The 15,335-nt window shown below is 32.5% G+C and overlaps 1 protein-coding gene and 1 pseudogene across 5 annotated transcripts; both read left to right on the top strand.

The window, feature by feature from the left end:
- Positions 1-459: 459 nt before the first annotated feature.
- Positions 460-4,686, top strand: LOC114187961 (serine/threonine-protein kinase ATM). Of its 5 annotated transcripts, none has more exons than XM_028076411.1 (4): positions 460-532; positions 1,086-1,125; positions 1,255-1,385; positions 2,176-4,686. In XM_028076411.1, exons 3-4 carry the CDS (start codon positions 1,277-1,279, stop codon positions 4,437-4,439), a joined length of 2,373 nt encoding a protein of 790 aa, XP_027932212.1. In that variant the 5' UTR covers positions 460-532; positions 1,086-1,125; positions 1,255-1,276; the 3' UTR covers positions 4,440-4,686. The 5 variants fall into 5 exon arrangements, with proteins under 5 accessions (XP_027932212.1, XP_027932209.1, XP_027932213.1 ...); XM_028076408.1 differs by having other exon boundaries at positions 463-532; positions 1,251-1,385; XM_028076412.1 differs by having other exon boundaries at positions 463-532; positions 1,251-1,385; positions 2,179-4,686.
- A 3,696-nt stretch (positions 4,687-8,382) lies between these two features.
- LOC114187962 lies at positions 8,383-13,594 on the top strand (annotated as a pseudogene).
- The last annotated feature ends 1,741 nt before the right edge of the window (positions 13,595-15,335 follow it).

Below are 15,335 nucleotides of genomic sequence, written 5' to 3' on the forward strand. Positions count from 1 at the left end.
GATTTTTATAATTTTTATAAAAATTTGAGTTAAAATAAATAAGAAACATATAACTAAATAAAAAGTCTGAAAAGTAAAATATGTACCTAGGAAAACTTTTGAATATAACGATTAAAGATAAAAAAGATTTTAAAATAATAATTAAAGATAAAACGAAAATATCAAATTATGAAAAAAAAAATCTCTTTATATATTATTATAAATTATATTAAACAGTCGTTTAATTTTTGATATTAAATAAAATGTCCACCAAAACTAAACATAGATATAACAGCTTTCATTATTATTTTTTTCATATATATACATATTATTTTGGTATTATTTTAAACAGCTATCTAATCGTTTTTATCATATCTAATCGTTGTTATCAAACAAAAAGTCCAGCCCATACAGAACACAGATGTAACAAACCTTCTGCCACTGTTTTTTCCCATGTATTATATATAAACAATTTTACTCACGCACCATAGTCATTGTCACTGTTTGCATTCTCTTCTATTTTATTCACTCTTTCTCACTGGACTCAGATCAGGTGAGTCACATTTTTCCCTTTTCTTTCCTTTTCTTCAACTCTTCTCTCTTCCTCTCTCCAAACTTTGTGAAAGTTTGTAATTCATTATTCAATCTTGGGGTCTTATTTTTCTCTCCCGTTTCTATATGTATTTTCCTTTATTTGCTTCCGCCAAAATCGTTCTGTTACTCGAAGATTTTCCATAACGGAGTTTATTTTTAATTTTCTCAACAACAAAATGCTGAAGAGGTGGGTTACTTTGATTTTTGTTTGGTCGTTTAGGTTGAAGTCAATAGCCCCGTTACATGCAGTGCTTTTGTTCTGCTAAATCATCATATCATTTATTGAAAATATTAAAATATTGGGTGTGAGTTTCTTTTGTTATTTTTTGTTCTTTTATAACAAAATTAATTTATCTTGGAAATGTTAAATTTTTTCGCTTTTTTGTTTTTGAAATTATAATAATGGATGCCAACTCTTAAATTGATGCAATATGTTGTTGTTTTCTTTTCCATGCCTTTTTAGTGCGAGAGTGTGTATAATCAATTTTTCTAAATTTTTCTTTTTGATGCAGGCGTTGATGGCTTCTGGAATTGATTGAGAGAGAGAAATTGGTAAGAGATTCTTTGTTTTGTTATGTGGAAGCCATTCAAAATATTGGTCTCATTCTTCTTCATTTTTGTTTCTCTGCAAGTAGTTTTCTCACCCTTCTTGTGTCTTCTTTTGCATGTTGTATTAGGCAGTTTATTTTATTAGCAACCGGCAATGGATATGGTTTTGACCTTAGGAAGAGCAGACACTGATGTTAGTGAAGAGACAAAAGGGACCGGAAACACCATCATGCACGAAGAAACCCAGAGAAAACTTGGAGGCTGTAAGATTTTGGTGTTGAACTTATTATCTATGGTGATTGTGAGTTATTTTGGTTGTAGGGTATTCTGTATGGAAATTTGGTTTTCTACTTCTGTACAGGTTTTTAAATAATCTGAGTATCTCCACTGGTGATGAAGGAAACCCGCCTTAGGTTTTATAGTGATTCTAAATTGGGCTCTATTATGTCATATCACATTTAGGCAACCCACATTTGTATACTTTTTCTAACTGTAAGGTAGTTTTTTCCTTCATAATTAACTCTTTCTGATATAAGAAGTTCTACTTAGATTTAAACAATCCATTGTGTTGTAAGATCAGATAGGGGAAAAACAAGGAGTGGTTTCTTAGTTTGCGTTGAGAATCACTTTCCCATACCTTCCAATGTTAAATTTATTATCGATTATTTTGTGCACAAATCATTTTAGTGGTAGAGCTTAGATATGTTCTGCATATTTCATGATTCTGATATATGACCCTTTTACCTGCTTAGAGAAAATGATCTTTCAAAAGTGGACCTTTGGTTTGCGTTTTATTCTTATTTGATATCTTCCTCTCAATTGGTGCTTGATTCATGTGTGGAACAAGCGTAGGAGGGCTTATGTTTATGTATCATATAACTTGCTTTATTGAATGTTGGTATCCTGTGTGGCTTCTTCATGTTCATCATCTTATCATGCGCCGAATGATTGTGAATATAGATTGACAACTGTTTAACAGTGTGATACACATGGCCTCATGCTTTCAATTGGCTAGCTACAAAATATTGATTGAGCAAATTTTTTCCTTCGCAGCAGGCTTTGATTCCAGAGATCGAAGAAAGAGCAAGTACCTGTCTTACCCATATACAAACCTTAGATCAAAACAAAACGATTTATGTGCTGAAACTGAAAACTTGAAGACACAATGTCCATCTCGGAAAAGAGGGGCTTCAAGTTTTGCCACTAGCCCTGCAAATATATCTTCTTTGAATGCTAAATTGGGTAGCAAGAGGTTCCGAAAGAACTGGTACAGAAAGTTCATCAGCTGTAATAATCTGTCTAGCAGTCCGGAATTCATGAATGCATCTATGGTTGATGTACTCTCAGGACTTTTTTCTACAGCCGTTGATTGTATGTTTCCTGTTGGGAAGGAGAGCTTTGGCTTAGTTGAGCAGTTCTTTTGCAGATATAGAATATCAAACTATTGTGATGAGGCTGAACTTGCTACCTTACAAGTTAATGCACAAGAACTGGGGAAACCTGTGGGTAATGATTTGCCAGATACTGTAAGTAAGAAGAGAAAGAACAATAAAAGGGAAAGTGCAGTTAGGCGGAAGAGAAAATCACTCAGTGGTCTATCAGATGTGAATGCAAGCACATCTACCTTTGACTCTCAGATGCCTGGGAAAAAAATGAAACAAAAGAGGAAGATGGAAGAAGCAACTTTGGGGCAACAGCTGCAAAATGTTAAGACAAATTTAATTGGGGGAAGCAGCAAATACAGCTCAACCCCTCAAACTTCACCAAATCTCAGTTGCCTTGCTTCCGAAGGAAAGACTGTGTATAAAAGGAGGAAAAAGATAAAAGCACAAGAGAATGAAAGTGCTCAAATTACTTCGGTGTGTACAGATGCCAAAAAGCTTAAATGCAGTTCACTGGTAGTAGATTTGCAGTTTACATCCCCTCCTGTGCCTGTTGATATTCCTCAGAGAAATAAAAGTGGAAATAAGGAAGAACTACTTTTCATATCTACTAATCCAGGGTCTTGTGTTTCCCAAAAAGGGCCTATTGGTAGGATTAATGATAATAGCTTGTCGGTAATTACTAAGGCGGAGGCTGATACTGTCCTGGTAAGTAAAACAGCATTAAATAACAGCATGGAGAAAGCAGCAGGAGCAGGAGTGCCTCACAATAGCTTGGGGAAAGCAGCAGAAGCGAATCCCAATACTGAACTTGCTGTAGAGCAAACAGGGCTGAACAATAGCATGGAGAAGGCAGCAGAGAAGCCTCTCAATACTAAACTTGCTTTAGGGGAACCTAGGCAGATGGATAGCACAGAAATGGCAGCAGAAAAGCTTCTCAATACTAAATTTGTTGTAGAGATACCTGATCTGAACTGTTCTGGTGCTGAATGCAATTCAATCAGCACAGAATTTGATACTGTCAATTTCACTTCAAATGAATTGAAACCCGAGAAGTCGAGCTTACCTGCTTGTTCAAGGCCTATCAAAACTGCTATTAACAGGAGACGGAAGGACGGTTGTGAATCACTTGGAAATTGTCTTCTCCTACAATTTGCCCCCGTAGCCTATATCCCATCAAAAGAAGATCTAATGACAACCTTTTACCGTTTTGGTCCCTTGAAGACATCAGAAACTCAGTTGCTAAAAGACATTGGTAGTGCTCAAGTAGTTTTTGTCAGAAGTAAAGATGCTGCTGCTGCATTTCATAGTTTAGAGCAGAACAAATTTGCCTTTGGTTCTACTCTTGTTGATTACAAGCTCCATCGTTCTTCTGCACCCTGTCCACCTGTGGAGCAACTCGTGATCCCTGCCCAACCAACTGGGTTTATGGCAATGCCTGGTTTAACCCCTACTCAACCAACTGGATCTATGGCAATGCCTGGTTTAACCCCTGCTCAACCAACTGGGTCTGTGGCAATGCCTGGTGTAAACCCTGCTCAACCAACTGGGTCTAAGGCAATACCGTGTTTAACGCCTACTCAACCAACTGGGTCTATGGCAATGCCTGGTGAAACCCCTACCCAGCCAATTTTGTCTATGGCAAGGCTTGGTGTGACCCCTAATCAGCCAACTATGGCTGTGGCAATGCCTGGTGTGACCCCTAATCAGCCAACTATGGCTGTGGCAGTGCCTGGTGTGACCCCTACACAACAAACTGGATTTACTTTGCCAATGCTGGGTGAAACACCTCCTTCCCTTCAGGACATGAAGCAGGGGCTGCAGATGATGGAATCAGTCCTGGAGAATTCAGGGGGTAGTCTTTCCCCCCAGATGAGAGCCAAGCTGGATTCTGCAATTAAAAACCTTATGAGAAAGGTCAATTCCGTGACCTAGGTCTAAACAGTGGTCTGGGAAGCTTTTCTTTCTAATTTTATCATGGAAGTGTAAATCACAGTAGTTTCAGGGTTTATATTGTTGTCATCTTTCAGTGGTTCTACTGGTTGACTTGCATCCCCATTCTTTGAAGATATTTTATGCACGAGTGTAGTTCGATTCAATATCATTCAGTGCTTACAAAGTCTTTCAATTGTATTTATACATCTATAACAATCTCCAAATTAGTCATTAAGAAATTTAGTTATGGTTTGCTAGTCCTTGATAATTCAAAACCTTGTGACTTGCATGGTTAAAACTCTATTAATTTGAAGAAAAGAGGATTGTATATTAACTCTATTAATTCAAAAATTAATAACAAAACTTGTTTTACGATTAAACTAAAATACTTCCACTGTTTACTTTTCATTGTTGAGAAAAAAATTATATTATAAAATTTAACGTGGTATTAATTATTGCTTATCAATTATACTTATTTTTTAAGGATTAAGTATGTTTTTAGTACCTGAACTTTGGTCCAAAATTGGAATTCGTCCCTGGTCGAAACTTTGATAAATTTTGGTCCCTAAACTTTAAAAATGAATGAATATAGTTCTTTTAAACCAACTTTGTTAACTTTTTTTTAGGTTTCGAACGTATTTCTCAGTAAATATTGGAGTTGTTTACGCCGTTTGACACATTCTCAGCTCAATATTTACTCATTGAGTTAAAAGGACTATATTCATTCATTTTTAAAGTTTAGGGACCAAAATTTATCAAAGTTTCGACCAGGGACGAATTCCAATTTTGGATCAAAGTTCAGGGACTAAAAACATACTTAACCATTTTTTTAAATATAAAAAGCTGATTTTTATTTCATGTCTCTAAGTGGCTGACTGTTTTTATCAAACAATTATTTTATGGATAATTTATTATTTTTTACTTTTTCATCTAAATTCTTATTAATCAATAAAATTATTATTCTTTAAAAAGAAAGACGTTAAAATGAAATTATAAAGAAAAATGAAAACAGAAAATGATACTTCTGTTAAAAAAAAAGTTGAAAACTTATTTAATAAGATACAAGTTGACAATAACACAGTTTTATAAAATCTTTCATCTTTAGTTGAGTTAGACATAACTATCATTTGCTACTAGTTTGCAGTGAAACAAATTGCGAAAGAAAGACGGAAAAACTTATTTAATAAGATACAAGTTGACAACAACACAGTTTTACAAAATCTTTCATCTTTAGTTGAGTTAGACATAACTATCATTTGCTACTAGTTTACAGTGAAACAAATTCCGAAAGAAAGACAGGGAAAAACTTATATTTTACCACATCCCTATTTTTCTTAACACTTTAAAGTCATTTAGTTATAGATAACAAATAATTTGGGCCTTTCGGAAATCTGAATTTTCTAAAAGAACTTTTTCTTTAAAATTTGAGTCGTCAAATAGTTAACTTATCATCTAATAGTTTAAAACATGTCATCTAATAGTTAAATTTTAAGTCGTTTAATAGGTTAAAATTGATATTGTTTAATACACCAAATTTTTAACTCCTCTAATGAATGAAATGAGTTCAAGTATTATTGTCTATGGTCTACTATACAATAACCACTTCCAAAATCTTATTATTTAAAAATAAAATACTTAAACCGAATAACCTTAAGATCTTTATTGAAATTGAGAAAACAAAATCAATCGGTCTCTACATGATAATTTTTAGTAACATGAATAAAAAGAAAATGATAAGCAAGTTGCAAGCCTAGACTCATCACTTGTCTATCCTTGTTATACATCCAAAATATCTTCATCATATGCTCTTTGTGCATATACACGATCATTGTAGGTAGAAACCACAAACACAAGGGTAAGCTAATAAAAAAAATTATTGCAATCAAAGAATTATCAATATCACATACATCACAACACAATATTCAGTAGATTATGGCACTCTAGCCCTAGATGTACTTGCCTTAAAACATCATCTTAAACGTCTAGGAGCACACAGAAGACATGCTCACATTATTCTCAGAGCATTCACGGAGACATGCTCATTCACCTTAGAGCATTCATAGGGACATGTTCAGACGCCTATAAGTACTCATGGAGACATACTCACACTCGTCTCATCATACTCAAATGCCTAGAAGCACTCATGGAGACATGCTCACACTTATCTCATCATACTTAGACGTGTAGGAGCACTCATGGAGACATGCTCACACTCGTCTCATTATACCCATACACTTAAAAGCACTCATGGAGACATGCTCACATTGATCTAAAAGCATTCATAGAGACATGCTCATAACATATCATCAATTCAGTAATGCAAAACATGATAATGCATATTAGTACTCATCTCACAATCACATAAAATATTAACTTCACTTTGATGAGTGCGAATTTTTGCCCTCATTTAATGTTTAATTCTAGATTTTTAATTGAATTTTGTTCTTAAGAGATTGATTTAATTGTGATTTCTTATAATTGGGTTTATTGAGTATGAGATACAAAAATATGTTAAAAATAACTTTTTAGTTGTATAAATATTCTTTGGATATTTTGAGGTGTGTTAGTATAGTTTTAGCTAAGTTGATCTCATGGAGGTGAGGAAATAAATTGATTAAAGTTTCATGACACCTTAAAGATAAATCCAAGAATAGAAAATTATCAAAATCACAAAAATCCAAGCCAAGCATTACATGAAGATGGCAAGAAAAGCTTGAAAACTTGAAGAAGTTTGGTTAAGCCAAAGAGAGGAAACGGACAACAAAAATTGGATCTTGTGGTTTTCTGTATCTTTATGATAATTTGGAAAAAATATATCTTTAGATATTTTATTTGATATTTTTAAATAATTATCTTATTTAATTATATCATAAAATATCAAAAGATAATAACTACCAAATCTTTTTAAATAAGAAAAGATCTTTTTAAATCTTTTTAGATCCATAATAAACAAATATATCTTGAAGATATTGGATTATTTAGAAGATAATTTGAGGAGATTGTAAAAGGCTAATTTAGAAAATTAATACAAAATATTAGTGGGTGATAATTTATCATATATCTTTAAGTAATTAATTTATTTAATTATATCAGATATTGATATTATGAACTAACTATATTTGTCAAATAGTCTATATCTCTCCCAATATTTTTAAATATTCATAATCACTATAAAAATAAATGATATTTATCTTTATCTTTATTTTAAAAGATATTTGAGAGATTTTAGCTACATAACACCTAGTCCAAGTCCTATATAAAGAGACCAAGGCGAAAGCGAAAAAGAGAAGCTCGACACTTCAGAATTTAGTGTATTTAACCTACTATTTTACTCTTTAGAAAAAATAATAGCATCATCTCAAATGGTATCAAGTTTAAATATAGATATAATGATAGTCATGTTTTTATTTATATGATATTGTTAGTTTTTTTATTTGATAATACATATAAATTTATGTATCAAATTAATATTCTTTTCTTTAAAGTGATTGTTAACGGATTATTTTAATTATTTTAATTAATATTCAGTTTTTAATTTAACATTAAGTCATTGGTAAATTATGATAAATTATCAAAGTTTTATTTTATCAATTAAATTCAAATTTTCCTAAATGTTTTTAGTTTTTGTTCTCTAAAGTTCAATTTTAAGTACTACTTAGCGAGAAGACATGTGTTATTACTTACATGTATTTATATTTTATATTTTTATTATATTAAAAAAATTGTAAAAAGAATGTTAAAAAATTATGTAATAATTATTTTATGAAAAATGAAATCATTTAATTATTTTAAAATAAAAAGAATATATTCCATTATTTATTTTATTAAATAAATAAATAGATTTTTATGTATGAAAAGATACCTTAGTAATTAAAAAATGACAATTAAGAAATGATACGTTATTTATAACGTTCGAGTAGTACACCATCTTCTTCATCCCTGTTTGAGTTGCTTTGGAGAAGCTAGCGCTGTTCTTTCAGAGAGACATTGTTGGTGAATATTGAAGTTGCAGGTTCTTATCAGATTCCAAATGGTGTGTGCTCTGAACTTTTCTTTCGAATTTCTTTTAAATCTATGTTTTGTTATTCATTCACATAATAACACTTTGATTGTGCTTCAACTTTAACATTTTCATCCCAATTAGATCTTTTATTTAACTATGTACAAATATTACCACTTGGATTGCATTTTAGGTCCTTCTACCCGTCTGGGTGGTGTTTTTAATTTCAGTTTGAAAATTTTGACGCTGTTGGACTCTTTGGTCAATTTTGATACTGAGAGTTTAAATTGGTCATGTTAGTTTGTAGTTCACGCCAAGCATCTATGCTTGACTGCTAGGTTGTAGATTTTTGGATAGATTTCAGTTGAGTGACGATCGCTCTTTTAAACTTTTCATGACATTATTTGATTAACCTGTGTGGAAATGGTGAGCACCAAGTTTAAATTTGAAAGGGAAAATAATTGAAGATGTATTTAAGTTTAAATCAATCGTAAATGTGAAATGTTAAGAACCTTTGTGCTATTATTACTGTACAAATTTACCATCAAACTCTTTTTATGCGCTCAAATTTTGAACAATTGTCTATCAGATTTTTCACTACATCGAGTCAACCAATTAAGAAAGAACAAGAAAGTTATCTTGTACTAGATTTTGACACTGAATGGGAAATTTCATTGCTTTTTAGAAAAGGGATAACTATATTGATTTAGTAGACTCAAAAGACGGTTGGTACAGTATGGACCGTCTTTTGTGGATATCCCCTATTTTGACTGTCCAAATATTTGTGGAGATCAAGTGCAACCACGGGAGAACATTCTCTTGCTTTTGGTCATATTAATAGACAGTGTAGGATCTTTAACACATCTTTTCACATTGGAGAGTGAACATGAGACTATATATTTATGGACCGTCCAAAAAATGGTCTCATGATACGTGACCAGATAGCCCAACAAATATTATTAGAACAAACTCTTATATCTTTCTAAAAGAATGAGTTTAAGTCTTACTTAACTTTGCAAAACGAACGTGAAAGTACTTTATCTTATCCATGTTACTGGTCAGTGTGAGATACCCCACAATTTCACCTTCATATATGATCCAAAATTTCTATATTCTTCTTTGGTGTTCTCTGTGGGTGAACCCAGCAGAGATAGTCGATAATATTAAGTGAGAGCCACAAAAAATATAATTTCTAATACGTTTCACTCAGTGATAGAAGAAGTATCCGAAAGAGAGTGTTAGGGAGTATGTTATCATTTATGTTGTTTTAAATTGCAGCTGTGGTTATGTCATGATCATTGAAACTTAATGTGGCCATATGTACTGTTACAATGTAGTTGTGCTACCAATTTGTCGCACCAACATGGCAGTGGGGCAACCCCTTGCCCACTACAGGGTGGTGGCCTTTGCAGACCAAATAGCATGTGCAGTAGGGGATGTAACATGCTACCTCTGTACATTATAAAAGGAACCTCCAAATAGAGATATTAGGGCTCTCTTGGGGTTATGTTGGGATTTCAATTTTCAAAAAATGAAATCTACAGTGATATTATTAGTGAAAATGATTAAGTCTTGGATTTAAAAAAGTGATGACTGATAATTGATGATTCCTATCTAGGAAACTTGTATTTGATTTTTTCTGGTAGTATTTATTTGCAAATGTTGTTTAAGAAATCTGTGACTTTCTTTTTGTTAATTACCTGTCATTAATTTTGAGTAATTATTATAGTTTTTGAGAATTCATATTGGTATAGGATACATTGTGTAAAAGTTTCAAAACAAAGCTTATCCTTCTATAGCATTTTTGAGGCTGGCCATGATGATGAAGCGGCAATTGTGGTTGGGGAAAAACGAGCCAGTGGAAGGGGCCTTAACATGAAGGTTACAGATTCAAATCGTTGTAGCAGCTTTGATACTAGCAAGGATAAAGCTGTGTTTATACATTACCTAGACCTTGTTAGGTAGGAAAAGGCTTTGTACTGGTTTCCCTTTATTGGAAAAAAATAAACTAGGTCATCAACATTGTACCCTTTTTGATTCCTTTGTGGCTTTTTCATTTTGTGTTAAATTGGTAATTAACTGTGTAAATAAATTAATCTGTTGTCTAGGTGATATCTGCTGAATAGTGCTGAGTTTTTTGTGATTGCTTGTGCATGTCCTCAAGCTTGCTGAAAAATTGATATATTTGAACTTGATTTGGTGTCTTATGGAGGGGCTTGTCAATGTTCTTTTATACTTTTAGCAAAAAAGTAGGCAAATTTAAGATGATAGGAATAGGATCTCTTTCCCCATTGTAATTAGGATGCAACATGCATCTTCTTTATGTATTTCCAATGTGAGTGAACATGCTTTATTCCTTTGCTATGTAGATCAACTTTGTGCTTCTCATTAGTCGCCATGGGAAGGTGAGACTGACAAAATGGTATTCACCTTATTCTCAGAAAGAACGAAGTAAGGTAACTAGTAAATTCTCTATTCATCTTTTTCATTATTTATATATCGTAGTACTTCACAATTTATTAAAATCTCTATTTCCTAAAGTATTTGTAAATTTTGAGCAGAGTATATAAATTTTACCTCAGATACTATTTTCGTTTTCATATTACATAGATAAAGATGGTGTTAACATGGCTATTGCGTGTTGATCATATTGCATTCTGCAAAGTAATTATCCTTGCGATGCGAATTTACATGTAATTTTATTTGGTGAAAGGTAATCCGTGAGATCAGTGGAATGATTCTTGCCCGTGCTCCCAAGCAAAGTAATTTTGTAGAATGGCGAGGATATAAAGTTGTTTATAAAAGGTATTGTAGCAGAGTAGCTTTTTGTCGTTTTTTCAACTCGTTTTCTGGGCAACCCTTCTGTGTGTTGTGTTAATTAACCGAGTCTGAACTAATGCATATCTGGTGCAGGTATGCTAGTCTTTTTTCTGCATGTGTATTGATCAAGATGACAATGAATTGGAAATCCTCGAAATAATCCATTATTTTGTGGAAATCCTTGATCGCTGTTTTGGCAGTGTGAGTTGTCATAAGCTTTCACATTTGATGGACACTAATTGATTGACTTCAGAGTAGAACTGTTAAAATGGGTTGAAACCCGCGAGTCAACCCGACTCACCACAGGTTTGGGCCGGGTTGGGTTGAAATTTTTTTATAAATTTCAATACAGGTTGATGTTTGACCCAGCCCACCTAGAACCCGGCTCACCCGGGTTGAACCAGTAGTGAGCTAGGTTGGCTAGGTTGGCTCACCAACCCGCAAATAAAGGGTCATACAAGTATTTTTTGCTAAGTTGGACTTTGTATTTGGGTCATGTTAAGTTTGTTTCTTTAGCTAACACATAATTAATTTGTATTTTTGTGATTTTGGTTTGTATTTGGATTGTATTAAAGTTTATTTAAATTTTAATTAGAATTATAATCTAGTTTTGACTAAAAAAAAATAAAAAATTATATTTTTTTAATTAAGTGAGCTCGTGAGCCAATCCGTTTAACTCACCAACCCACGGTGGGCCTGGTCGGGTTGGAATTTTTTTGGCTCACTAATAAGTGAGCCGAGTAGGGTTGGCTCACTAAGTGATCAATCCGTAGTGGGTGGAGTCGGGTCGGGTCGAGTTACCCGTTTTGACATCTCTACTTCAGATATTATCCGATTATTCTAAGAAGTTTTTATAATGACTGTTTCATGTTTTGCAGGTCTGTGAACTGGACTTAATATTCAACTTTCACAAGGTTTGTACGTGCTCATAGCATCTTCATAAGTTGAAACAGTAGCTATTTGTTCACCTTTCGTATTATCACCTTTTTGAAATTGTTCCAACTTTAAGTTAGTTTAACGGATGGAGTAATTTTCTGAAAGGGATATGTGATCATTTAGTTAGTCACTCTAATGTTACAATCTATTTTATTCAATTAGATTGCCAACTAGAGAAGTACACATAAATATGGCAATAAGATTGATTAGGAGCATACGCTTTGATAGTAAAGGCAGCACACCAATAAAAACTAATAACAATACCTTTGATATATATTTGTATTATATATCATATTTAATTTGAAGAAACACAAATTAAAACAATATTTTTAACTTGTTTATAAAAAATATCATAAATAATATAAAAAAAAATGAATTGTGGTCCCTATTTCACCGTGTACCTTGAAGGTTGTTTATAAATGGTCTGGTTTTGATTCTTAAGTATTGTGAAACTTTAGGCTTGTAGGCCAAGAGTGATCTAAACTCTCCGTCTACAGCACTAATGATTAACTAGCCTTAACAATTGATTTTTTTAATATAATTTTGGTTTATGAAATGCTAGTTTGTTTTTGTGAAGTAAGACGCTTTCTGATAAGTGGTTTGTGTTTTGATTTTGCATTGACGAAGGCATACTAGATACCAGATGAAATTCTAATAGCTGGTGAGCTTCAAGAGTCCAGCAAGAGAATAGTTGCAAGATTGATAGCAGCACAGGTATGGAACAAATTTTCTCTTTTCCTATCAGTTGGCTTGAATGAGATGAAAGAGGAGAAAGAAGAGGAAGGAAAGAGAAAAAAAGGAAAGAGGTTGTGGTTTGGTTTGAAAGAAAAAAGAATGAAGAAACGCATGGAAAGTGGGAATGGAGCACAGCATAATTCACTGACTTGTATATATGATATTAAAACACTCAATAGTTGATTATGAGGTTTATAATTAAAAACACTATGTATAAAATAACATTATTGATAACAAATAAATAATAAGAATCAAATAAAAGTTCTCATCATATTTCTCTGTTTTCTTCAATCATACCACTTCTATTTCTAACTTATTTGTTCAATGTACTAGACTAAGCATTAATATTTTTCTTGAGAAGTCTCTTTCTCAATGTTATGTTCAATGCATTTTACAACCATACTGTCTTTCAGGATTCATTGGCGGAGACCGCAAAGGAGGAAGCCAGCTCATTAAGTAATATAATTGCACAAGCCACCAAGTGAGAAAGAGTAAATGTTGCAGTTTCCTAGTAATTTACTATGTTGATGTCCTATTTTACTGATTCAAAGTTTTCTTTCTTTAAGTTGGCCTTCTCATATCAGGTTTTTGGAGGCCTGGACTGTATTGTATTACATGTGGTGACTTTATATGTTACCTTCTGAAGTTCAAATTCAATAGCATGTATCTAAATATCCATTCTTCTTTCTTCCATTTAGTAATGCATTGTTTGCTATAGAGAGTTTCTTAGAATGATAGCTGATAAAAAAAAAAGTTATAATTCTATTTGAAATGGGTGAATTGAACTCTTAATAGGTGGAGCTCCCACATATTTCCCTTATCAGAGTTTTCTTTTTCTTTTTCTTGGAAAAAAAAAACAGTCATTTACATGGATGTATATGATTTCTGCATTAAAAATTGCTTTAGATTAATAATATAGACTAAAAATTATAAATTGATTTTGGAGTAGATGATTCAAATTTCATTTCCTCCGGAATGTAATTAATTTTTAATTTTTAATAATAGCAAATCTTGGGTGGTTGTATATGCATTATTTGATAAAAACGAAATACGTATAATCTACTTATAGGGTGTAAATAGTTGGTAATTATATGTAAATATGTGTAAACAATTAACATACCAACCAAGAATATTATAATATTTACAGCTACGCAGTTCCTAAATAAAATATAACGTGCGCAGTCTTATTTTACAAATTGAATCCAAAAATTTTTAAAACAAATTATTATGAAAGAAAATTTACTGTAGTAATCTTATGTGTTCAAAATGAATTTTAAGTACCATAGACTGATATGTAAAAAAATATTAATGTAATGAATTTGAACATGTTTTAAATTTTGGAAGTTATAATTATCACTTCTTTTATACAAAATTATTGTCTTTTAGACCTTGTTTTGAAACTATAGCATCTAAACCATTTTCTGGAAGTGTAAACCAGTTTTCTAAAGAAATTGTCTAATACAAGTGGACACGTTATTCACATCAAACAATCCTTTCCATAATCAATTACTAAATTTGTTAATTTGTTAAGATACTGTGATGTATATGAAAAGTCAAAATGAAAATAGATGAACAAGTGCATAAAAGAATACCAAAAGAAAAGAAAATTTGTCAAAATATTCTGGTAATCTCATTGTATTATTATGGGTGAAAAGCTAAAATGAGGAAAGAAAATTTGTTAAAATATTCTCGTAATCTCATTGTATTATTATGGGTGAAAAACTAAAACGATGATTGCAGTCGAACATGGATAACCAAAAGGCAGAAAAGGAGAGAGAGAATAAATTCTAACAAAAAAGTCAAGGTTTTGGAGAGAAGAATTCCATACTCATTCCACCCCCTCTCTTACGTCCCTAATAGAACTTAAATGCCACTTGCTAGGCCAAATCATATCCACTCAGCCTAGTGTTAATTATTTTGGCTCTCGAGCTTCTTCTAATTCCTTGATTTAGAGGATCAGCTACGACGCATTCTTCATCATAATTCTTCTGATCTTCCTCATTTGCCCCTACTTGTTATTGAATGGCTTACAATTCCTCCCCCATTAAAAGCAACCTTGTCCTCAAGGTTGAGGTCAGGTTAAGCTTGTTGCAACACTTTGTGATCTTCCCAAGTTGATTGGGACACATCAAAGCCTTCCCACTGAAATAGATGCTGACGAACATGTTGAGAACCTTTAGTAAGTACTTGAGAGTCCAAAATGGTAGTAGGTTGTAGGACATGATAGAAGTCACCAAAGGTAATTAGGGGTGGACATATGGTTGCACATGATCACCTTTACAAAGTTTCAATTGAGATGCGTGAAAGAGGAGATGTATTTTAGCATTAGAGGGCAACAAAAGCTTTTATGCCACATAACCTACTTAATCAATGATGGGAAACAATCCAAAATATCAAAGGCTAAG

This window comes from Vigna unguiculata, chromosome 6 (assembly GCF_004118075.2).
Source record: "Vigna unguiculata cultivar IT97K-499-35 chromosome 6, ASM411807v1, whole genome shotgun sequence".
Classification (NCBI taxonomy): domain Eukaryota; kingdom Viridiplantae; phylum Streptophyta; class Magnoliopsida; order Fabales; family Fabaceae; genus Vigna; species Vigna unguiculata.